Source organism: Pogoniulus pusillus, chromosome 1 (genome assembly GCF_015220805.1).
Source record: "Pogoniulus pusillus isolate bPogPus1 chromosome 1, bPogPus1.pri, whole genome shotgun sequence".
In the NCBI taxonomy this organism is placed as follows: domain Eukaryota; kingdom Metazoa; phylum Chordata; class Aves; order Piciformes; family Lybiidae; genus Pogoniulus; species Pogoniulus pusillus.
Window position 1 is genome coordinate 39,611,809 of NC_087264.1, and position 25,116 is coordinate 39,636,924.

The 25,116-nt window shown below is 38.7% G+C and overlaps 1 protein-coding gene across 3 annotated transcripts in view; it reads right to left on the reverse strand.

Moving 5' to 3' along the window:
* Positions 1–25,116, reverse strand: part of SLC25A21 (solute carrier family 25 member 21) — a 268,495-nt gene that overhangs the window by 101,748 nt on the left and 141,631 nt on the right. For all 3 annotated transcript variants that reach the window (XM_064149071.1, XM_064149081.1, XM_064149090.1), the window contains one exon: positions 14,000–14,048. In XM_064149071.1, the coding sequence (XP_064005141.1) occupies positions 14,000–14,048 (49 nt within the window). The remainder of the gene's footprint in view (positions 1–13,999; positions 14,049–25,116) is intronic.

The window sequence follows — 25,116 nt, forward strand, 5'->3', positions numbered from 1 at the left end:
CTCACAATTTTGTTTGTCTCACCAAGGCAAAGTATCATGCCTAGTATCTCCTGTAGCAGAGCCAGCTGAAGATACCTGGTGCTATTAACCTTGTTCCACAAGTGTAATTTTCTCTGGGATTAATCTGTTTCTAATGATGAGATGTTTTGCCTGTTCACCAGAATACATGTAGGTGTGACACACATCATTCCTTTATTACTTTTCTGACAATTTGTCATACAAATCAATTACTGGACTGAAAGGGGCTGGCTGAGTCAATGAATTCACTCCCTCTTGCACAGGCAACTGTGCCATATGTGCTTTTATAAGTCACTTGACTTGACAAAGTGATTGAACTCTACTGTAAAGACAGTTATGAGGCTTTTTGCCACAGCGCCTATCAGAAGGATGCTTCACAACCTTGTTGCGATACTGAAAATGCAATTCCTGGTTTAAAATATATACAGGAGAATGTAAGAGCCTAATATGATGTATAAGAAGACAAAAGGTCGAAGGATCATAAAATCTAGTCCTTGCCAATGGTCACTAGAGGATCATTAGGTCAGTGTATGGCAAATGTGCAAGTATATACCCTCTGTATTTCCAGGTTCCATGATTCTGGAGCTGAAGTTTTTTGTTATGTATGCCCTAGCTTTCTCTGATATAAGAGCATCTAACTATGTGAACAAGTTTTATATAGAGTCCCATACTTCTCTGTATATCCAAAGCTGGGGCAGAACACTTCATGTTCCATTTTTCTTATGCCACTCAGCAGAACTGGAAAATTCACATGGCTGGAGTCGAAAGTCAGTTTACTTCCTCCATGCTGCTCTCCCTCCAACTATGCTTACTTTTTGACAACTATGCTTACTTTTTGCTGACTAGTTTGTAGGTATTTTCTTTTCAAATTTCTTCTCCTTGTTGAATTAGTTTTTTTTTTTACAAGTTAGAGAGCTGACTCTGCCTAGTGTGGGACTGGCGTGAGGGAGCATGAGGCTTCCTTTAGAAGCCATGAATTATTATATCTGCTGAAGTTCTAATAGAAAATGTCAATACTAACTATATGTTTCAAAAAAAAAAAAAAGTGTATGTTTGTCATGGTAGCAACAGCAAACAACTTTTGCAGTGTTGTGCAATTTTATTAAGGAGGAACGTTTTGTCCGCCCTAACTGGGTTTCATATTCTAAGGCAGGATATAATTCAATGAAGTGTGTTCTGTCAGATGAGGTAGAAAAAAAAGGCAATTATCTAAATAAAAGTTCATACTCAATTTATGAGATGCAGTAAATAAGAAATGCTTACATCTTTGATTAGGATGCAGCTTGGAATCACAACAGAGCTGATCTAACATCATGCAGCCACTAGAAAACAAATATTAATAGCTTAATTTTCTAATCACAGAATTAACCAGGTTGGAAAAGACCTCTAGGATCATCAAGTCCTACCTATCATCTAACCCTTCTAATTAACTAAACCATGGCACCAAGTGCCTCATCCAGCCTCCTTTTAAATACTTCCAGGGATGGTGACTCCACCACCTCCCCAGGCAGCCCATTCCAATGCCAATCACTCTTTCCATGAAGAATTTCTTCCTAATGTCCAGCCTAAACCTGTCCTGGTGCAGTTTAAGACTGTGTCCTCTTGTTCTGTCACTGGGTGTCTGGGAGAGGAGACCAACCCACACCTGGCTACAACCTCCTTTCAAGGGGTTGTAGAGATATCACCAAGCTGAAATAATTTTCCCTGAAGTTTTCAATCGCTAGATGTGTCATAAGTGGAAATTGTGGGACCATACTACACACATTAGAGAAGGGAATTGGCTGGTAAACACACTGGAGCAGGACTAACTCTTTTAGACCAGACCACCTTTTCATCAGATTAAATGTAATACCACACTCACTCTAATACCACTGTGTGCACAAAGGCCTTACATGTATACCTTTAGCATACAGTTTGGTGATGGCTGCTAATAATCTGTCCAATTTGTTGCCACCTTTGTCCTAGTATTGCCTGCTATACAACTCTGAGGAAACAAAGCTTATAAAATAAAAACCCCACCAGAAAATGATTAATTGAACAGTTTTCTACTGTGCCAGCTCCCTGAACTGCCACTGTATGGCAGTGTAAGTGTCAAAGGAACAAATGGAACTGCAAAAGAACAGAGGTTAAAATGTAATGGAACCACATTTTCAAAGGAAATCTGCCTTCACTCGCTTCTTTCTCAGACATACACCAAAAAAAGCTTTTAATTTTGCTTTTCCTTTCCTAATTTTTTTTCCAGTCTGGTAATCTCCAAAATATTAAATTTGGTTCTTCCAGTTTGTAGCTGACTCACTTGGTGAAATGTATCATGAGACAGCAGAATAATCTAAAGACCTGCTTCTCTCTACAGGCACTTTTCCCAAACCAGTTCCCATTTGTCTTGTCCTTGCTCCCTTGTACTGTCTCTGACCCATCTGATTTTCACGCTCAATATGCTAAAAAAGTATCCAATGTACCCACTGTAATAAACCATCTTGATCTGAGTTGCTGCATCTGGGCAGATGCTGGATGGATAGAGTCACATGCAGGACTCAGAAGTGTATCTCCCTTCTCTCTGTTACTGACTGAGCTCACATTAGCATGAACAGCACTAAGAACTCCACTGCAGATGTGTACATGGCAGACAGGGGACACTCAGGTACTATTCTGCTGCTGCTTCAGATTTAGAGAAATAGATGAAAAAGCTGTAAGGAATGGCAGTACTTTTGTAGTTACAAGGAATTAGTAATGCTATGGATCAATAATCTGTTGGTGGGACAAGGGATAACCAGGAAGGTCACAGCACTTCTGCGGTACAATCCCTGCTGTGTGCTGCGCTTCAGCTGGTGCTGCTGCGCTCTGCCCTTGGCTCAACTCGGGTTGTAAAAGCACAGTCTAACTCTCTGCCTTCCCACCAGGGAGCCATCAGCTTACTACAGCATTGCAGCAGATAAAAACTTGCAAATATTTCCTTTTTCTTTTTTTTTTTTTTAATCTTCTTTCTGCTACTCTTGAGAAATAAAATCAAAAGACAGCTCTGCTGTGCCAAGATTATTTTGGAAATGGTATTTTACTTGCATCCTACTCAATGTGAAGATTTGTTTCTCAAAACCCCCTCTAGACCTAGAATACACACTGATGCATCTGTTCATAAAAACATACAGAAAGTAGAGTTCATAAAGATATTATCTCTCTTTATTTATTTATAGATTTACTTGGCACTTACTGGCCCAATACAGTTATTTTAGGGACATGCTTAAATGCAGTATTAATGGCCAACTTCTCTGAGAGAATTACTGGCATTGCTACAGTTACATTGTGCTTCCAACATATACAGATTTATTCTCTTTATTTGCTTGTATCCATAGCTTCTAAAAGCCAGCTCAAATACAAGAGAGGGGGGAAAAATGTAAAGAAGTGGAAAATTACTGTTTATTGTAAATGAAGTTGTTTAAATAGTGATTCTTCATACTTAAACTATCTCTGACTCATTTTACTACATGACCAAATACTAATAAAAGTAAACACAGTTCCACATGTTTTTTTCCTGGTTCCTTGCTTGTTTTACTCTAGGCATGTTTCATCCATGGTTAGAAATCAGGCATGACAGTGGTCTAATGTAAAATTTTTGTCTATGGAGAAATCAGGCATGACCATGGTCTACCCCTGAATATGATCTTTATGTTTTATACCACTGACAAATCATTAACATCTGCTAATAACTCACCCAGCTGCTTTGTTAGATTGTTTTAAAACCTCTTATGTACACCATAGATGTCTCCAGCTCGTAGCCTACATAACCTTTCCCAGCTGCTTAATCCTTATTTAAAATATTACTTTAAAATACATGCATTAAAAAAAGATCCCATTTCTTTGTCTACAGACTACTTTTGTAACTGTGTTAACATCTGTTCATTTCCACTCCCCAATTCCCATCTTAAATACTTATTTTCAGCACATTTTTTTCCCTTGTAAATAGAATTCCATGTTCTTTCTCACCTCCTAGCCCTCTACTTTCTGCTTTCCGCTCTTGCTGTCATTCCACTCTATCCCTCATGGTTTCAGTTGACTCATTATATTTTAAACAGAGAGAAAAGATTATTTAAAGAACTTATTTTATTATCTCACACTAATTTAGGCTTGGGAAAAAGAAAACGGGGGCATGCTAAGGATCTACTGTGTCTAACGGGAGTAGACAAAGGGAAAGGGGAACAATGCACAGTAAAGAGGGTGTAGGTAGCTGATAGAGATGAAACTGCATAATGGAAAATTTTGAGCAGTAGAAAATAGTTCCTGGCTGAGAGAAGCAGTAGACTATGCAGAAGCCCCCCACAGGAATTAGAGAGACCTTTACACCTGGAATGCTTCAAAATAGGCTGGGCAAAAGCTGTGGTTTGAGGCCAAGCAGCTAACAGAGGCAAGGAGAGAAGAGGTGGCTGAACTCAGCACCAGGACAGGGATTTCTGAATGCTGGTACTGCACTGGCAGGATATGATGGACGCAGTTTGTAACACCTCATTTAGGAACTGGCTGTGAATTTAAGTGCTGGTTTGGCTAAAGTGGTCTAAAATGCCTTCAGTACAGCCTTGGATACAATGTTAGCGGTTGTGTACCATTTCTCATTGCCAAGAGCTAGCAGATGAACAGGTTAATAGATGTCTTATGTCCAGTATTAATACATCAGATTCACAAATGATGTACAAGACAGTCCACATCGTTTGTGGACAAGATGTCATTGTGTGACAAGACAGTCATACAGCACACCAAGACCCTTAACATTATTTCTTTCTCACTATTATAGTATAGAAGCAATTTGCATAACTCAAAAAAGATACATTAAAATAAGTTACCTTTTTTTTTTTTGAGAGAAATACAATGGCATTGGCTAAGGTTGTGGGAGTTTTAAACATATGCAAAAAAAAAAAAAAAAGATTTTTAATGATCTTGGATGTCTCTTCCAACCTGGTTGATTCTATGATTCTATACCACATAGTATTTTCTGTACAAATATGGCTGTATTTTTCCAGATCTGTCAACTAACCCACATATAAAAAAACATTTCAAATTGACTTTCATGTTTTTCATGCAGATTTGGTCATGGTTTCCTACTCACATAAACTTCCTGATTATCTGGCCAAATCTCAAGATAGCACAAAGGTAATCCAAGTGCTCCTACACTCGGTTATTTCTTTAGTAGGTTCTAACTAGACCAGCAACAGTACAACATGCATATCCAAGAGGACATTTAATCCTAGGTTCTCTACCAGTGCAATGACAAAAGAATTATTCTCTCATGTCTGTAACCCATGGCATAGCTTTCCTCCATGGCTATGGTTTTGGAGCTCTTTTTTTCACATTTGCCTGCTCATCTCTTGATTTATCAATACAGGCCGAGACTAATGAGCCTTTGGACACAGAGTAGGCAATCAGAATGGCAGTCAGCCAAGCTCAACCATATTTGGTGAAACCATAGGCTTTACCCAAATTTGGGAAAAGCATAGCCCTTGCACAAGGCAGGCACAAGCTAAGCCTGTGTACCTTGTTTACCACAGGATGTAAACAAGTCTGGGCAGGCCAGAGTCCTTAGACTTGGTGGCTCCAGGTTCTTTGTCCTCTTTCCCATGGTTGCTTCTCCCCAAAACAGAAGGAGTAAGACCTGAAAAACATGCCTGGGCAAGTCAGGAGATGGCTAAGTCCATTTTTGGCCTATCAGGCCTACCATGACAGTTGCTAGCAGGATAGATAATCTTTTAGCACGGCTTCCATTTATTCCTCAGAACATCTGCAAGTGTTCTACTAGACAGAACTGTGCTTGGAGTATGTGAAAGAATATATGGAAAGATGCACCAAAAGGAAAAAAAATAGCTCAAACATAATATATAGACATTTTTAAGAGGACTAAGGCCACTCCAAGTCAGCTTTGATCCAGCTTCCTCCCAGAAACCCAAAATGCACCTTCTGCGTCGACTGGACTGGAGCAGAAAATAAGCCAAGAAACACATCCCACATTTCGCCTCATCTTGCCCAGTCATTCTTTCTCAATTTTGCACTCTGTGGAAGACTGCCCACTTATCCTCTCCTGAAAATCTTCTGCTCATCTACTACTGCCTCTCTCTTCAAATCTCCTGTGATGATTTCAACACTTGCATCCTGTACTTGGATCAATTTCTCTCCCTTTTAGAGTAAGCGACTGTGCAGCTTCACCCCTAAAGTATTTCTAATTGTGTATCTGCTGTTTTCTTCTTATTTTGATTAAAAAAAAAATAAAATGGAAATAAATACTATTGCTCTACCTTGAACAAGCTCCAGGTGGACATGTCTTATTTGCATGGTGCTAGGTTGTTACAGATCACAAAAGGCTCAAGAAAAAGACCTCAGGAAACTGAGGGTAATTTTGGTATGGCCAGTGAGATAACACAGAAAACACACAACACGAAGCATGGTATCATCATGCCATGCAGTCAGATGGAAATCACCACTTTATGGCATTTTATACCAATTTATATTATTTGTTAAAAAAAGAAAAGCAAACTGTCAGAATGCTAATGGAAATCAAGGAAAAGCTTGAGAAAAGAGATTTCTGGCAATCCGATTTGATGATGCACAAATTCAGTTTCTATTATTTTCAGTAATATGATTATGCTAAAATCAAGAAACAATATATGTTAATAGGCTGTACAAAAATCTATGCCAGTTCTGCCACTTGCTCACAAATAACACAATACCACATGAGAATGATGATGGAGATGCATTTATACACTTCATTTTACTCCTAAAGGATCTTGACATTCTTTATAAAACATACATAAGGTATGACTATGAATATGGAAGAAAATAGCACAGAGGAACAGGAATCACTTTGACCAGCACTGCAAATCAGAGCATCTGTTTAACAGTGCACAGCAATATTGCTCTTTATTTCAAGGAAGGATATAAATTGGAAGAGTATATCTAGCAGGAATTACTAGCTTGTGTGCCCTTATTAATTCATAGCAGATTGCATGCAGAAGGAAAACAAAGTGCAAATTACAGATGCTTGGATCACATCTACATTCAAATTATTGTAAACCTGAGCTAAGTTCTAATTATACAAAACTTGGGTTTGTGAGGAAATATTCAAAGTATTTCAAATGCCAAAAGCAGAGGATAAGCTTCAATATGCGCACAAACTCTATGAACAATTGTGTCAACAGCCACTGATAAATCAAGTAAAACTAATCCCAGAGAAAAAAAACTTGACAATTGGCTGAAATAAGGACATTAAGTTGAGTTGGTCAGGGATTATTTTTACTAGATTGGTTTTTTTCCCCTTAAAATGAAAAAGAAACATTTCTCAGGAAACAATCAGCTTCAATACGTTTTCATACACTTCTTTTAGATGAGAGTGGAGATTGAACTCTGCATTTTCCAACCAAAACTTCTGCTTTCCTAGTTCAAGATTACTTAAAATTAGTTGGAAAAAAAAAAAAAACAAAACACAAACCAAAACAAATAACCCCCCCCCAAAAAAACCTCCAAAAGAAACAAAGAGAAAGAAATGGAAGTGAGAACTTTCAAAATTCAAAATTAATTAAACAAATAATTTTCTTGGACAAAACTTGTTGTTTTTCTAGCAGTCTTCTGAGAGTTCAACTGTTCACTGCACTACAGAATTGTTTGGTATCCTGGTAATTTTCCCAGGACAGAAAGACTATTTTCTGCTTAAGACTGTTACAAATCTAACTAGAGCAGTTTGCATCAAGTAACATGAACTTAACATGGCCTGATGCAAACCAAGTGAGCTATGGCCGTTTGGAAATAGCAACAGCATACAAGGACAATGAACTCTTCTTAAAACCCATGTTTTTTCAGAAACAGGCTCCACTACTGCTCGCTCAAACAAAAGCGACCAGAAATCAAAGAGAAATTAATGATATAAAGGAAGTAGCTCTTGCAAAACAACAGATGGAATGAGATCGGAAACACATGTAGAACGCTGAACTTTTTTTAATAAGACCAAAATGACAGAATTGGAACAAAGGAGCACAATGGATAAACACGCACAGAAATCAGCAGTGCAGTTGCTAACTAGGAATGGGTTTGTAATATAGAGTCCAGACTTCAAATTATTTTCTAAATCTGAAGCTTTAGATCTATGGTGCTGGTCTAGATTTTTGCAGGAAGAGTGGCAAACTCTCACGACTAGATGCAAACTTTCTCCAAAGTTTCTAAGGTGAATTATTTGCCCACTCCCCTCCCCCCTTTTTTTTATGGTGATATTCTGGATTACACACAAAATGGAAAAGCAGTTCACGTGAAGATTCTAATCTAATGGTGAACTGTGTGAAAAATGTGTTAAAATAGAAGCAACACAATTCTGCCAAAGGTGAGAAACAGCTTCAAGGATGTAATACATGTATCAGGATAATATAGCATGCTTATTAATTTATTCTCCTGATCAATTGAAATAAAGCTTTTGAAAGAAAGCTTTTTGAGTCTCTCTTGGCAATCCCTTCTGGATTACACACCAATTACAGAGCAATCTCATCTAGTGGCAGGTGTCCCTGTCGTTGCCAAGGGAGTTGAAACTAGGTCACAGAATCACAGAATATTAGGGATTGGAAAGGACCTAAAAAAATTGGCTAGTCCAGCCCACCTGCCAGAGCAGGATCACCTGGAGTAGGTCACACAGGAAAGTGTCCAGGTAGGCTTTGAATGCCTCCAGAGAAGGTTCTTAAGATCGTCCAGAGATGGTCTTTAAGGTACCTCTGAACTCAGACTACTTTATGGTCCTGTAATCTCTATGTGAGGCTATGTTACGAAGACACAACGATGTTTGAAAAAGGAAGAGCTTGCTTTAGAAAAGAGTCATTACCTGAACTAACCAGAGAAGTATTAAAACTGGCTGTGGAGTATATGACTAATTTGTTAGGACACAAGTTACCTAATGATTCTCTTGATAAAATAATAAATGAGAACTTTAGGTGGTAGTTGGCTTATAATATTTAGTGCTTTTCAAATACACTGTTTGAAAGTAAAAATATACCTTCCCCCTCAAGTGGCATGAACTGATCTATGGCCACTGAAGTCAACACAGACCCTGAGCAAAATTTTCTGTAGTCTGACGTGAGAGAAGGCATCATTTCTCCAAATATTTGTCTCACTTTTAATTGTGATGTCAAACTACTGTCAAAACCAAAGAGATAAGTAAATTACTCATCTAATTCATGTAACATTTTTCTTGTTCACAAGGATTTCAGACACAAATCTTCAGTTGTGTTGTGTATCTGAAAGTTTTTGGCACTGCCTTGTTATTTTTTCTCTGTTATTTGAAAGCATTTAATCATACATTTCTTCATATGTGTTTCCTATTAAATTCTGACATGTAGACAACTGTTAAAAGTTACCAAGTGTGGTTTCCATTTCCTAATTACACAACACTTAGTCATGTCCAAAATTACAATTTCTGCTTAAATATATATTTCATAATTTGTATGAACACTTTAACAGGCGACAACAAGATCTTTTTGCAAGAAGAGTGAAGTCAGTAAAACTTACCTGTACTAATATTTGTGATAACCAATGAAAAAGAGAAAACACGTGTAAAGGTAATCAATTTGAAAACCTGAGCAGATATTAGCCTAAATTTTACTTCTAGTCATTTTTTGAGGTGTTAAGATGTAATAGTAAAGGAAATTATACATTAGCACATGTAATTCAGAAGTTATCAAGCTCTGGCAAATCCCAGTTTTATGAGAGCAATGCAGTAGTTAATTTTTTAAAATGGAATTTTTTCCCCCTGAAAATTAGAGCTGTTTGTGGCTACAGCATATAGAAGAACATAACCTGGAGCCATTGGAAAGACCACACTAAAACCCTCCAGTTATCGGTTAGGCTTTTTTAACAGATCACTCAAGGAATATTTAGCTTTCCTTTGACTTCAGCCAACTCCCTGCAATTCTCCCCTTCGCTCACCAACTACATCTGTGAGCTGTTGCCCAAGTATTAATTTTCCAACAATAAAATGTTATTAAGTCCTGAATTTTGTACATTTGCCTAAGCCAAAACATATGCCACTAGGACACAAAGCATAAACTCTATCTGGAAAAGCATTTTATAATTTCTAATGTAAAAGTAATACATATGACAATGTATTGTCCTATGCATCATGATCTAGCCTACCCTTTTGCCATCCTTTGATAAGTCTGATGGGTGAAGGGGACACTACAGCCTGCATTATACTTAAGATCCCAAAACAGGATCCAAAATAAGAAAATCCATTTCTTTATACAGACTAAAACACTTTTCTCCTTACTTTCTATCTAAAAAAGATAATTTAGTTTTCTTAATCATAAAGTGGCCTTTCTATGGCATGACTGTATCTGTACCAGAAAACTCTTGCTTGCTACTTCTCTCCTCTACAGGAACATACAGAAACCCTTACTGAACACTGTTTGTATCAAGAAGGACAAGAACAGAGATCCAGTACTTTGTTTAATCCACAGATGTCTAAATTCATCATAAGCATAACTCTCAATAAAACAGCTGTGTTTCTTATACTGAGACACTAAAACTTTAGCACATTTCTTTTTTGGTCTCTCATCGGAAACTACACCATCTCTTGTCACTGAGAAAATATCAGTGACACCATCTCTTGTCACTGAGAAAAGAGCTTTATTTCAAATAATAAGTGGGATTCACAGAGCTAAAACAATGGATCATCACTATCACCCTCTAGCTAGTTCACTTGCATTAATTTCTTGAAGTAATGGTTTTTGGTGTTCTGATAGCTAACAAAATAAAACTATTTGCATATGTACATTTGACAAGCATTTGGCTTCTGCACAGTTTATAAGAATGCATTTACATGCTTAAATATATTTTATATATATTAAAAATAGATAGACAGACAGAAGATAGATATCGCCTCCCTTGAAATGAGAAGATTAACAAGCTTAGTACTGTTAGTGTAGAATAACAGAAGCTCAGTAAACAGAAAAGATATTGCAAAATGTCATCACAAAAGAACCAGACCATTTTATAGAGATTCAAAACAATCTCTGACAGGCACTTTTTTTCCCCCCTTCTTCCAATTTTTTTATTGAAAGCAGCCGCACACAAAAAAAATCCCAATGAATCAAAGATGCTAGCCCACTAGATGTGAGCCTTTGGCATCTCCCCTAACCTTCTTCAGAAGGCTAACATAAAACATTCAGATTCCACTAATTTGAAAAGGCCATGGGGCTCTTATCACCAAACAGAGGCAGGAAACTCAAAACACCATAGTGATTAACCAACAAATGGTGGGTTTATAGATATTTTAAAGCAATCATAAGGGAAAAAGCCAACCAAACGAACGACCAAAATGTTAATATAGTCAATTCGGACCATAACAAAATGAAAGGAAGTGGCAAGACATAAGGAGCATAGAATGGAACAATGAATGAGATCAAAAGATATTCTATTCTTGGTTTTGTCACTGGCTTTCAAAATGTGCGTATTTTCAAGTACTAACATCTGCTAAGTTCAGCAGAAAACTTACTGTAATAGCTCTAAATACATCTGCAACAATAAAACAGAGAGAAGGTATCACTCCAGTGCTGCTCAGTTCTGCAGAGTTGCAGCTAACTCAGAGGAAGAGTTCACTCCACTTGAAATTTGCTCAAAGGAAGACATTAAATTTTTTCTTTTAACTTGATTTAACCCCTTGGTTTCACCATGATCCATAATCTAGTTTCCCCTGCACATCTACTGTCCTTTAATTTGATCCTATTTTCATTAATTCCAGTGTTTATGAACTCAGATTTCACATTTAAAGGATTCCAAATTTTTATTATGGTTTAGGTTTTGTTGGTTTTGTTTTAATATTGAGACAGCTTTCACAAATATCCCTGTACACTCTTTAATACTTTCCATTTCTGGACCTCAGCTCCAATTAGCATTTTCATTGTTTAAAGTATGACAAAAACAGTACAATTTGGACTAGAAATAGGGAAGTCTGTCCTTGCATTCTGAGAGTCCACTGTCTGTGTGGTTTCTATCAGAAAGCTGAAAGTACACCTGTTGGTTGGCAATTTATCGGAACAGATGTGCAATTAATGCTTTTTATGACATATGATATGCACCATGTCCTGAATCAGGAATGGTTCTAAAGATATGTATTAAGTTCTTTCAACCAAGACTGGAAGCATGAGGATGTGAGGATGAAAAATCTCAAAGGCAACAAAGACATGAGAAATGTCATTGATGCCTCATTTATACTACAGAAGAACACGACTCTTGGAACTGAAACTGGCAAAGGAAGTAAAAGAGAACAAGAAAGGCTTCTTCAAATATATCAGTAGGAAAAGGAAGAATAAGGAAGGTGTGGGGCCACTGCTGAATGAGGAGGCAGCCCTGATAACAGAATGCAGAGAAGGCAGAGTTGCTGAAAGCCTTCTTTGCTTCAGTCTTTACACCTAAGGCTGAACTCCCCTATGTACAGAATACTCCGGATGAAGGAGAGGAAGTCTGGAAGAGGGAATGCTCCCCACTGGTCAATGCAGACAGGGTTAGGGATCAACTACACAAATTGGGCATTCACAACTCCATGAGTCCTGATGAGATGCATCCAAGGGCGCTGAGAGAACTGGCTGAAGTTATCTCTCTGCCACTCTCCATCATTTTTGTCAAAGCGTGGCAAACAGGAGAGGTGCCTGAGGATTGGAGGAGAGACAATTTGAAGACTGGCCTGATATTGGCTTATGGCCATCCTTCCATCCACCAGGACTCCCAAGTCCTTCTCCCCTTCTCTGCTCTCCAGCAGGTCAGTCCCCAACCTATACTGATACATGGGGTTGTTCTTTCCTGGGTGCATGACTCTACACTTGCCCCCGCTGAACTTCATTAAACTTCTCCCTGCCAAGCTCTCCAGCTTGTTTAAGTCTTTCTGAATGGCAGCACAACTCTCCAGTGAGTGTCCCAGATACTGGGCAATGACAGACAGGTGGCCTACTGCAAAAGACAAGCTGCAGAAAAGTGTATCTTAAGGTCTTAGGCAACCTTTGGAATATGATTTGAACAAAAAGCAAAAGAATACTTCTGCAACAAGCTCACATGTTGGCTAAGTGGAACTAGAATCTGTAGTCATAATAGACTGCTTCAAGCACATTCCAGAGACCACAGCTGTCCTCATCACTTCTTTGGGGCTGAATCATCTTCAAGCAAAGATTTTCTGCCTGCATGACTGAAACTTAAAGCTGCAGGAGCAGTTTATGATAATTATTGGCATTGCATGTAACATACACAGAATGAAAAGTTTTCCCTCTTACATGGTGCTTCTGCATTCTGATTTGCTTTTCTCTTGTAGTAACACTCATGAATTGATATGGAAACTAAAAAGCATACAAAAGCAATAAGATGCCTGAGAGATTAGAAACACAACTATTCTTTTTCCATCTCAATAATCAGCATAAAAAAAAACCTTCATTTGACCAATTTTTTCCCAGGTCAATAATTTATACCAACAAGCACAAATACTGAAAAGAAAATAGAGATAGGAAAAAATATGTAAAAATATCAAAGTGTTAAGTTAGAGAGAATATCATAGAATCATAGAATCAACCATAGAATCATAGAATATGGAACAGTTTACTTTTTTTTATCAGGTCTCAAAAAACCTGTGAAAATTATTTTTGAGGCAATGTGCTATTTCCCAACTACATACCAAAGCATTAGTGAAGATTATGGAAACAGTCAACTAATCTAACTACAGTCCTCTTAATGTTATAGGACTTTGTAACACTGTGAAAAAATACACACATTAAAACAGATTTAACACCTTTATATGACCTCTAATCATGAAACATGTCATGCTGTTCAAATTCCATCTGTCAAATACCATAGATACAGGTAAGTAAATACAAATGCTATTAAGAGCACAAGTTAACTTACTTGGAGAAGTTCTAGCATACTGTTTTCTGACAGCTCCTAATTTGGATATCTTCCAGTGTCAACAAAACCTGTTCAAGCAGAATCTTACCTTGTTTTCACTACATCAAGGGGATGCATCAGGCAAATTTCTACAAGACCTGTAAAATAATAAAAATTAAAAAAAGCTTTAATAAACATTTGTACAAATAGGAGTTTAATTTTTCATTGATTCCAATAGTCTTTCAAGTTTCAAAGAACACACACTTTTCTGTGGCATACTGGAACACTCAAGGATTTTGAACAGTATATGGTGCTAGTTGTTCGTTGCAGTGGGGAAGGTGAGGACTTGAGTTATGAGATTAATTTAATGATAATTTTTGCTTAGTCTTCTGACTTAAGTACAGTGGGAACATTTGACTGGCATCATAAATAAATACACTAAGTCTTGGTGAAAGTAGTGAAGGAAGGGAGCTTAGGTTGGCACTGGCTTCCTTGTCATAGAAGACTAATCCCTATGGACACTGCTATTATGCAAGACAGCACAGAGGGCTCAGGTGAACATGATGTTAAGATGACAGCTAATTCCTGAGTTTGGTTATCTGAGCTGCAGCCTTACTGGTTCTTCACCCTGCCCTGCTCTGTGCTGATCCTGAGAAGTAGTCCTGGCTTGTCCCTTCTCTGCTCCACTGTTCACCACGAGCACCTAAATCCACAAGCTGGGGACTCTCCATGTCCCCAGCACATGACTTCACATGTCACTGTAGTCTTTGCTACAGTGACCATGAAACGGTGGAGTTCAACAATGAGGCTCAGTAGCACTCTCACTACTGTGGAGTTCAAAAGAGCATATTTTGGTTTCTTCAGAGATCTGCTAGGGAGATTACCATGGGATAAATCCCTGGAAGGGTGAGGGGCCCAAGGATGCTGGTTAGTATTCAAAGGTTGCCTCCTCCAAGTCCCAGAGTGATGTGTCCCAAAAACCAGGAAAGCAGACAAAAATGCCAGGTGGCTTGCATGAATGAAAAGGACTCCTCCTGGACACTTCAACATAAGGGGAGGGCTTAGAGAGGGAGAAAGCAGTGACAGGTATAACATAACCCCATTTCAAACAGGGAAAAGAGGAAGATGGGGACTGGAGGGCATGGCTTATGAGGAGAGGCTGAGAGAATTGGGATATTTTAGTCTGGAAAAGAGAAGACTTAGAGGGGATTTGATAAACGTTTGTAAGTGTCTGAAGGCTGGCCAGGAAGGCGGGGGACAGATTCTTCTCACTTGCTCCCTGTGACAGGACAAGGAGCAATGGGTGTAAATTGCAGCAAAAGAGGTTCTGCATCAACACAAGGGGGAACTTCTTTACTGTAAGGGTCGCAGAGCACTGGAATAGGCTTCCCAGAGAGGTTGTGGGGTCTCCTTCTATGAAAAATTTCAAAGCCTGTCAGGATGTGTTCCTCTGTGATCGGTGTTAGATAGTATTGTCCTGCTCTGGCAGTGGGGTTGGACTCGATGATCTCCTTGGGTCCCTTCCAACCCCTAACATCCTGTGATCCTGTGAAGATCCAGGGAGATCCAGGCCAGGCAGTCTTGCTTCTGTGCTCAGCATGACCATGGAGCAGACAGACCCAGAAACTCTGATAAGGCATGAGAAAAATGAGCAGGTGGCACCCAACATGCTTTCACCAACAATATATCATGTCTGACAAATTTAGTGGCCTTCTATGGTGGGGTAACAATGCTGATGGGCACAGGAAGAGCAACTGATCTAGTCTACCTGTGTTATTCCTATTTTCTAGAACTCCCTTTCCCTTCCCAAATGGGAAAAGAATGGGAATAATGGAGAGACACTTATGAATAGGAAAAGAAAATGAAAAACATCAGCAAAACTAATAATAACAGAATGAAATGAAATATCAACAAATACATACAACTCCTCTGATGGCAGTTATATCACCATCACTACCCATGTGCTGTGGCAGAAATCCCACACTAAACTCAGTGGCAGACAGGAACTAGGTAGATTTTGAAAATCATGGAATGGGGTGAAGGTGGAGGGACAGCAGTCCTCCCTGGATACTAGACATTGAAGAAGAGAGATTGATCTTTGTTATTCCTCAGCTTTATACCGAATACAATGTATGTGGAATGGAATACCTCACTGGTCAGTTTAAGGTGAACTGTCTGCTCCTACTTGCAGGTGCATTTTTTTACTCTTCATCCTCAACAAGATACAGTGATCTTGGTACTAACACCAAGCCTTGGTACTAACTAGAAATGTCAAACATTATCACTACTAGAAGCAGACTTTGCCTATGAAAATATGAAGGTGCAGTTGCTGACAAGAGACAGATGACAAGCAAAATCACTAAACAGAATTAGTTCTGTTCTAACTGAAACCAGGACCACTACTCCACTACTTTCTCAAAGCAAGGCAAAGAAATTAGTGTAGCACAAAGTGAAAATCTGATTTTGAAAAGCCCCACACTCAAATTATTGAACTAATGCAAAATGATTTTGCATTTTGGCCCCATTCTTAGGCAGACTTGATGGAGAGTCTTGATGGTCTTCATGCAGAAACCACGCTCTGAAAAGATAGTGTCAGACACTGTCACATCAGAGATTTTAGCCCCTTTATCTATTACATACTATAAATCTAAGGGAGGCTTATAGTTTAAAACATCTATTATTTTAAGACTAATAATTTCAGTGTTTGAAGTAGCACAGGAAAATTGTTTTAATGTTTGTATAAGAAAGGGCTAGATTCCAAAACATTATCTACTTTCTACTTCAGTCTTATCTGGACTTTCTGAGTGAAACAGGTACTCATCTAAGTGAGCTTTTTACACTGAACCAAAGCACTAGCAGAGGGAAGAGCCACCTTATAGCCAAAGGAGAGGCTATAGAAACATTAGTGGTTTTAGCACAGTGTATAATAAATACCTGTATTTAAAAATAGCTATTTGTTTTCTGTTTGATATACTGTAAGCTTTTAATGCATATATTTTTCATAATTGTTGCATATTTCTCTTAGGGAAGAAAAATCTATTTATACAAGAACAGAGGGCTGCAAAAGTTTTAGTTTGACTTTTACACAAATATAATATATTTTTGGAGCCAGTAACAGAAAGTGGGCATAAATTGTCATGCTGAAATGCTCAACTAAATTTTTCTGAACAGGAGCTTACTTGAAAGTTTGTGACAATATTAAAGTGTTCAAACTAAATTCTTGACATAAAATACATGCTAAGAGTTCCAACAGACCATACACAATTCACCTACTTGTCTATCATTCCACTCTAATGCACAATGCTTGCAATATATAAAACTGGTTATCCCCTTACACCTAGCTTCCTGCCATTGTATTTGGATGGCAGTATTAAGTTCATATTCATGACCATTGTTTTGTCTTATTTTTCTTTCCACTCCATGCAGTAATGTTTTATTTTTCAGTTCTGGATAAAAGCAAGACAACATAGGTGATATCTGCAAAGCATATTAATATTAGCACTAAGGCAAGTAATAAAAAATCATGAAATGTAATATTTATTATGCTTTTCTCTAGAAAGCAAAAGCTGCCTTTGTTATTTCTGAACAGGTATATTTATTGCTGTAATTATTGCTCAGGAATGACTTCTGTTTTACTAAAATAGAGGCCAAATCACATGTCACATAAGGGAACACAGACTGTAAGTTTCTATCCTGATTCTGTCCCAAAACCTATAAACTACTCCAACAGTTACCAACAGGTGCTTTGTAAGTGGAGCAGGATTTGAGTGTTTCAGTGCTGGCAGGGGGCACAGCCTGTGAGCTTTTTCCTTTCCAACCACCCTCCTTTCCCAACTTCTCCTCCCCTCTTCCCCCCCCTCCCAACCCCCCAGTGTTTTTGGGCTTCTATTCCATCTCATTTTGGCAGATAGAGCCTAAAGTAAGGGGCCAGGCATAGGGCTAGGGGTTGTTCACCCTATTCTGTTTTTGCAGCACTAATGTCCATTTTGGGAGAAAACTGTTCAGTGCTAGATCTTGGCTTTATTTTCTTGGTCCGCATAGGATAATTTTTAATTCAGGCATTTTTCCAGCAACTGATTCAGATAAATTCCAAGGTCCTTGGCAGGAGCTTTGTTTTGATAACTTCGGGATTCTATTGGTTATCTGCCTTTCTCAGTCCTTCCTTTGTCTCATCATTTAATTACACACTAGGTGTTAAACAGCAAATAGTTACTTCATTTCGTTTCACCAGACGGAACTCCTCAAAAGATGCAGGGATTATGACACAGCTCTCCGAAGAGCACAAAGGAACACACGCTGAGCAAGACACAAATGGAACGGCTACAAACACAAGCTACATTTTTTCCATCTACTATAGTAGTCATGCAAATCATTACAACATCCTACTTGATAGCCTGCCCAGAAAGTGTGGTGGCCCTGCTAAATTACAAGCACTCTGAGATGTGCTCAATAAAATAAAATATATTGCACTTTCTCTAGCTAATGTTCATCATTTTTATGACAAATTCAATTAACACTATGAAAATCTAATTTGCTGGAAAGCTGTATCAGGGTGCAATCTATTTTAACTTGTCACACTGTATAGACTACTGTTTACAAACTTTATTTTCGTGATAAAGCAGTTAACATAGCTACAGATATGTTGTCCAAAAGAAATATTCTAATTGTCCCATTGGGTGTCCTTGTTGACGTCATATGCAAACTATCCAGTCTGATTTATGGTGGCCTAATTATGTTTAAAACAAGTCAGATCCAAATATCTGAACACGAGCCCAAAGGAAATATAGGAAAGAGCAATAATTAGGTCAGTTCAACATTTGTTGTCTTCTGGGTGGGAAAGCATTCCTTGTGAAAGTTAGATACTAACCATAAAGTGAGGCATGTTCAAAATCTCTGTGTTAAGAAACAACCAGCTGTCATCATTGACATCCTCTGAGTGTACACAGTGGAATAGCAACAACTGAGAAGGGAGTCTAGAATTCTATTATGCAAAACATTCTGCTCAGTAACTGAGCTCATGGAGAGAATAAAATGTCAGATAACACTGACCCCCAAACCAACTCTCGTCAGTAGAGCGTTTTCCTTTTTCCAATTAATATCTCCTGTTTTAAATGGTTTCCCACTATGGATTACACTTTGTTTCCCTCTACAAAATTCACACTTAAAATTTCAAACTCTAAATCTTCATAGATGTCTCCTCAAGGCAAGTATTTTGGTGACTGGTGGGTATTTTGAGTTCCCAAAGGATCTCAAAGAGTAAACTCTTTGTTCCTCTATCCCAATGCACAGAGAAGTCCTTTATCAATAATCATATAACGTGGCTCAAGGATGCCATGACTATTTAAAATGCACTCTCATTATCAGTCTGGCAAAAAGTGAAAGTCTGAGGCTTCAGCAGAACAGACACAGCTCTCCTCATCTCCCCAGGTGTTTCCATACTTTGTTCACTGAAAGAATAGAAAAACAATGAAGGATAGCTAACAGTACTTGATAATAGCATAGGAAAAAACAGATTCATTAAGGCTTTGGATCTTCTTGGGAGACAAATTCTTGCCTTTAGCACTTTTTTGATCCTCAAAGCTACGAACTGAAAAGTGAGGAGAGCTTGTGATATACACTGGTTTGCCTTTCAAAGAAACCTGAGTAGCTCACTTTCTACACGTTTTCTGGATAGTACCTCCTGAACACAGATTCAGGAGATGTAAAGCATGATCCATGTGTTAGTTCAGACAACCTCCAACAGCGCAGAAGTCATTATGCACCCTTCTCTCCTTGTGTTACTCATTTCCCTGGAATAATAAAGTCACTGGAGAAACACAACAGAAAGGAGACTGGTCACAGAAAATGTGGCAATAAACACATCAGACGCTGCATATTGTATAGCTGGAACAGTTGGTATTTATTTTGGCCTCTACAGAGATATAGCTACAATGTATGAAACTATCATAAATATTTTATGCACACTATGCATTTCCTTCTGAGAATATATGTCTGACAGAAAGACTCTTGTGTTGATCTTCATATCCTAATAAAAACAATGACAAATTCCTCTTAAATCTGCTTGTCTTTGGCTAAAACACTTTATTTGATGAGATGAAGAATGGAACCTCTTCCTGATTGTAACAGCATTGCTTGAAGAATAATTAATGCCTGGAAAACTGTATCTGTGCAGCCAGTTCTACATAGGCTAATTTCTTTTAGCCTGCTGTCCCATTCCATCTTCACAGATACCTCAAGTTTTCACCTGCTTTGTAAAAGTACATTTACATCAGAAATGCCCACAGAATGCTAGGCTCACTGTGATTTATATATAGCCAAGACCCACTCCTTTCCTAGGGAGACAGTCACATATTTCGCCAGGCTCAGCTGTACTTAGTGTCAAGCAGGTTGCAAGGAAAACTACACGGCACTATGCTGGAAAATGTCTACATATTAACCTTCACTTAAGAAAGTGACACTTATTTTAAGTCTTTCCCAGGATTCTGTCTAGTGATGTAGTATGGGATTAACTAATGGTACCCTGGAGCTCCTGACAAACATTAATTAATGTTTTAGGTAATGAGCCAAGACTATACTTTCCCTAGAAAATGTGGAGAAATGGAAAGCTACTCCAAAAAGTACTCCATAATGGCAGCACTGCATTCATGACTCATTCTTCCTTAGAGACCTTGTCTACATGAGGAAAATATACTAGCAAACATGTTAATTAAACAAGATGTCAAACATGATTTCCCCCTTGGTGTGAACAAGGATGTCTGTGTTTAAAAATGTGTTAGCTGATCACAATTAATCCCAGGAGGAGACCTTGGTTTACCATCATTACCTAACATGTTTTAGAAGAAGGTTTCTGCATACCTACAGGAGTTGTGTCATGCTCAACACCTTGTTACAGAATCACAGAATGTTAGGGCTTGGAAGGGACCTCGAAAGATCACCCACTCCAATCCTCCTGCCAGAGCAGGATCATCTAGAGTAGGTCATGCAGGAACACGTTCAGGTGGGTTTTGAATGTCTCCATAGAAGCGAGACTCCACTGGACTCCACTCTCTGGACAGCTTATTGCAGTGCTCTGTCACCCTCACAGTGAAAAAGTTTGTCCTTATGTTCGTGTGGAACCTTCTGTGCTCCAGCTTGCACGTACTGTCCCTTGTCCTATCATTGGACATCACTGGGCATGGTTCCATCCTCCTGACACTTATCCTTCACATATTTAAAAACATGAATGAGGTCACCTCTCAGTCTCCCCTTCTCCAAACTAAAGAGTCCCAGCTCCCTCAGTCTTTCCTCACTTCAGCATCTTTTTGGCTCTGGGCTGGACTCTTTCAAGCAGTGCCCTGAGGTCCTTCTTCAGCTGAGGGGCCAAGAACTGGACACAATAGTCCAGATGCAGCTTCACCAGAGCAGAGTAGAGGGGGAGGAGAACATCTCTTGACCTACTAACCACGGTCTTTCTAATACACCCCAGGATGCTGCTGGCCTTCTTGGCCACAAGGGAACACTGCTGGTTCATAGTCATCCACCCAGACTTGGGTCATTATTCTCTTTTACTGCTTTCCAGCACATCAGCCCCCAACCTATACTGGTCCAGGTGCAAGACTTCACACTTGTCCTTGTAATTCGTTAAATTTCTCCCCTCCCAGTTCTCCAGCCTAAGCCTTGCTAAATGGCAGCTCAGCCTTCAGGTGTGTCTGCCACTCCTCCCACTTTGGTGACATCAGTAAACTTGCTGACAGTGCACTCCGTGCCCTCATCCAGGTTTTTGATGATTTAATGGTACTGGTCTCAGTACTGGTCCTTGAGGGACTCCACTACATAGAGGCCTCCATCTCTGTAAGAGACAATGTTCCTTAATAGATGCAACCTGTCAGTGCAGCATTGAGATCTGAAAACTGAGGTATAGGAGAGTTTGCTACAGTGATTATTTGTCTTTCAAAAAACCCCAGGACTTCATCAGCACATGGAAATTAGTGCTGAGAGTGGTGTTCTTGGAGCTCCCTCCATGAAAGCAATTCAGCCTGTACTGAATTCACAATGCATCCTTGACTGTATAACAAGCTAGCATTTTAATCTTCAAGGTTTCAAGTAACAGTTACACGAGCTCTGGAGAATCACATCCTAGACAAGTGGAAGACAGAAGCTGGAAATTAGTATTTTGGGCAGCATGTCATCTAGACAGGCTATTACTTAGCTGTAAATCCCCATCAGCTTCTCAAGTCCCAATCCACAAACCAACCTAGAAATGAGCTCAAACTCAATACTCAGAAGACAGTTCAAACGGATCATCTTCAGTGCTGACAATGCTTACCTAATGTCTTCATGATTTCACTGCTCCCTGCCCATCTAAAGAAACCATTATTATTACCAGATGATCAACTGCTCAGTTCTGTTGCAAATACAACAGAGAAGTAATCATATTCTGTTACATTTGCTGAGCCTGATATTTGGGTTACAGAAGTGAACCAAGAAAATTATATGAATCTCCTTAAATAGCCACACCATGAACGCAAGATACTCATAGAATCACAGAATGGTTTGGCTTGGAAGGGGTCTCAAAGATCGTCCAGTTCCAACCCCCCCACACAGGCAGGGACACCTCCCACTAGCACAGGTCACTCAAGACCTCATCCAACCTGGCCTTGAACATCTCCAGGGAGGGATTATCCACAACCTCCCTGGGCAACCTGCTCCTGTGTCTCACCACCCTCACTGTAAAGAACTCTTTCCTAACATCTAATTTGAATCTCCCCTTTTCCAGTTTAAACCCATTACTCCTTGTCCTCTCATTACAGGACCTTGTAAATAGTCCCTCCCCAGCCTTCCTGTAGGCCCTCTTCAGGTACTGGAAGGCTACTATAAGGTCTCCTCGAAGCTTTCTCTTCGCCAGGCTGAAGAGACCAAATTCTTGTAGCCTGTCCTCATAGCAGAGCTGCTCCCACCCTCTGATCATCTTTGTGGCCTCCTCTGAATTTTCTAATGTGCTTCAATTAAACTGTTCAATGCTGTCTTACATCCTCTGAGTATTGCTTGCTGAGTAACAGCAAAGGTCATCTTCCAATTTAATTTGGTATTTGCTTCTGATTTTAAAACGAAAAAATGAAGTCCTTAGTTCACAGATCTATCAATTTGATTATCCTCATGTCTATGGCTTGACTGCAGAGATACTTATATATCTGCCACGGAGGATCAAGTTAGTTATAAATTATGTATGGTTAAATACATCTACAGTAATATTAGGAGAAAATAAGAAAACTCAGTGGCTAGTCACAAAGAATCCTCTCCTACACTTTTATCTCTCAGTCTTTTCAGTCTCTAACAGCATACAGCACTTTCGCAAGCATCAGTTTCAGCTGCACTTCTCACACCGAGCTTTTTTCAGGTAAAATGACATGTAGAATGTCATTTGCACAGTTGACCACTTTAAATCAGACTTCCCACACCTTTACATGATTTTAGCGTATTAGAGTTGTTCCAGTGAGCCTGAATACCATGGAGAGCTTGATTTTATAGTCAAACAATGCAACATTTAAGTGCTGACTCAAGAATTAATGGAGCAAACCACAGCACCAAACATTCACAAAGAGGAAGTATTTTCTCTAGGTTCTTACAAACTAGTGAGGCAATGTGCCATGTGACTCCAGAATTTACCATTTAGAATGTTGCAGGAATTAATTTCACCTTAATTTACATTTCAATTCCCATCTACAAATTAATGATAGTAAAGAAATTAAGATACCAAAAAAATATACTGAAGTTAAGCATGCAAATATTTCTGGGCAAAGTGACTTTTTGTTTTTGAAAATTACTAGCAATAAAGAGTCGTTTCTATAGCTGATTCATTTATTTATTCTTTCTACACCTTTCGCTGATGTTATATTGATATTCAAGCTTTGACTTATGAAATAAATGCTTGCAATTTACAAACAAGTATCTGAGTCTCTAGACACAAATGAAAAGCCATATATTGTGTAAATATTCCATGGATTTTTCAGCAAGTATTACATGCTACTACACCACTCACTTATGACATACTCTTTCCATCATGTATGCCTGAAAAGGAAGTTTTTTAAAGCGTGACTGATCAGACCACTGAGGTCAGCACCAGGTTACATGACATTTGTGTCACTACAGGTTTAGGTATATTCAATGCATATTGAATCAATATTACTGCACTGAAAATGTGTAGTGTGCATTTTCTTTGCTAGTATAGTGAAAGGCTTCTCAATAAACTTGTTTTCATATGAAGTCCTCCCATTCATATGTCCCAGAGCTGTTGTAATCCTCTTTGCTAATGCTGATCTAAGAGTGTGGACATTATTCTACTTCTTGACACATTTAAAGTTCTCTAATGAATAAAGCAAACAGCTTATGGCTGCTTGGACTGTCACTCGATTGCCCTGGAGGGCTTTAATGTCTTTAAAATAGGCCTCCTAGTTTGTATTTAACTACCTTGTCCACAGAGGTCTGAGGGGTAAAGCAGATCAAAGATGTTCTGAAAACATAAAAAGCAGCTGTCCTTCATTTACCTTTAATTAGCTACATCTGACCAGATTCTTTGTGGCCTCTTTGTCACACATTCAACACTCTATAAGCCTTCTGACCTGTCCTTAAGGACTGTACTGTTAGAATACTTTCAACAAAATGCAAATTTAAGATATTAAATACAGGACTTTGGAAAAAAAATTCTCACTATGGAAAGAGTAGATGAGGCAATATTATTTTGGACTTACCTGGAAATTACTCAACACTGTAAATGTGACATGACAAGGAATCCCAAAGAAAGCTCAAAGGCAGGCAAGCAAGCAGCTCTTGACTAGCACAGTATGCTGCCCTTCCAGGAGCTGTGGCTCTTGTGTAAAGAAAGTCACATACCTGCCCTCCCCAGTACCCTTTCTTACATAGATTCATTACTTGGAGATTTCTCCACTTAGCCCAGAAAGCACAACGATTTCCAGTAGTATTTTACTAAGGAGGAGGTTCTGTCAATGTTGCAGGATCAATAAGATGTTCTTGTACATTAGAGTCCTATAGTGAGAGCTGCATTAAGTGCTTGTGTCATCAAGCTAAGGCCTTTATAGAACAACAAAAAAAAAGCTGTTTAAAACAACATATAGAATGTACACTAAATGATTCAAGTTATTCATACTTGATCACATAGGGTATCATGTAAAGCCACTGAGGTGGATGGAGAGTACCTCTTCAAATTCTCTCAATTTTAGATTAGGTCCT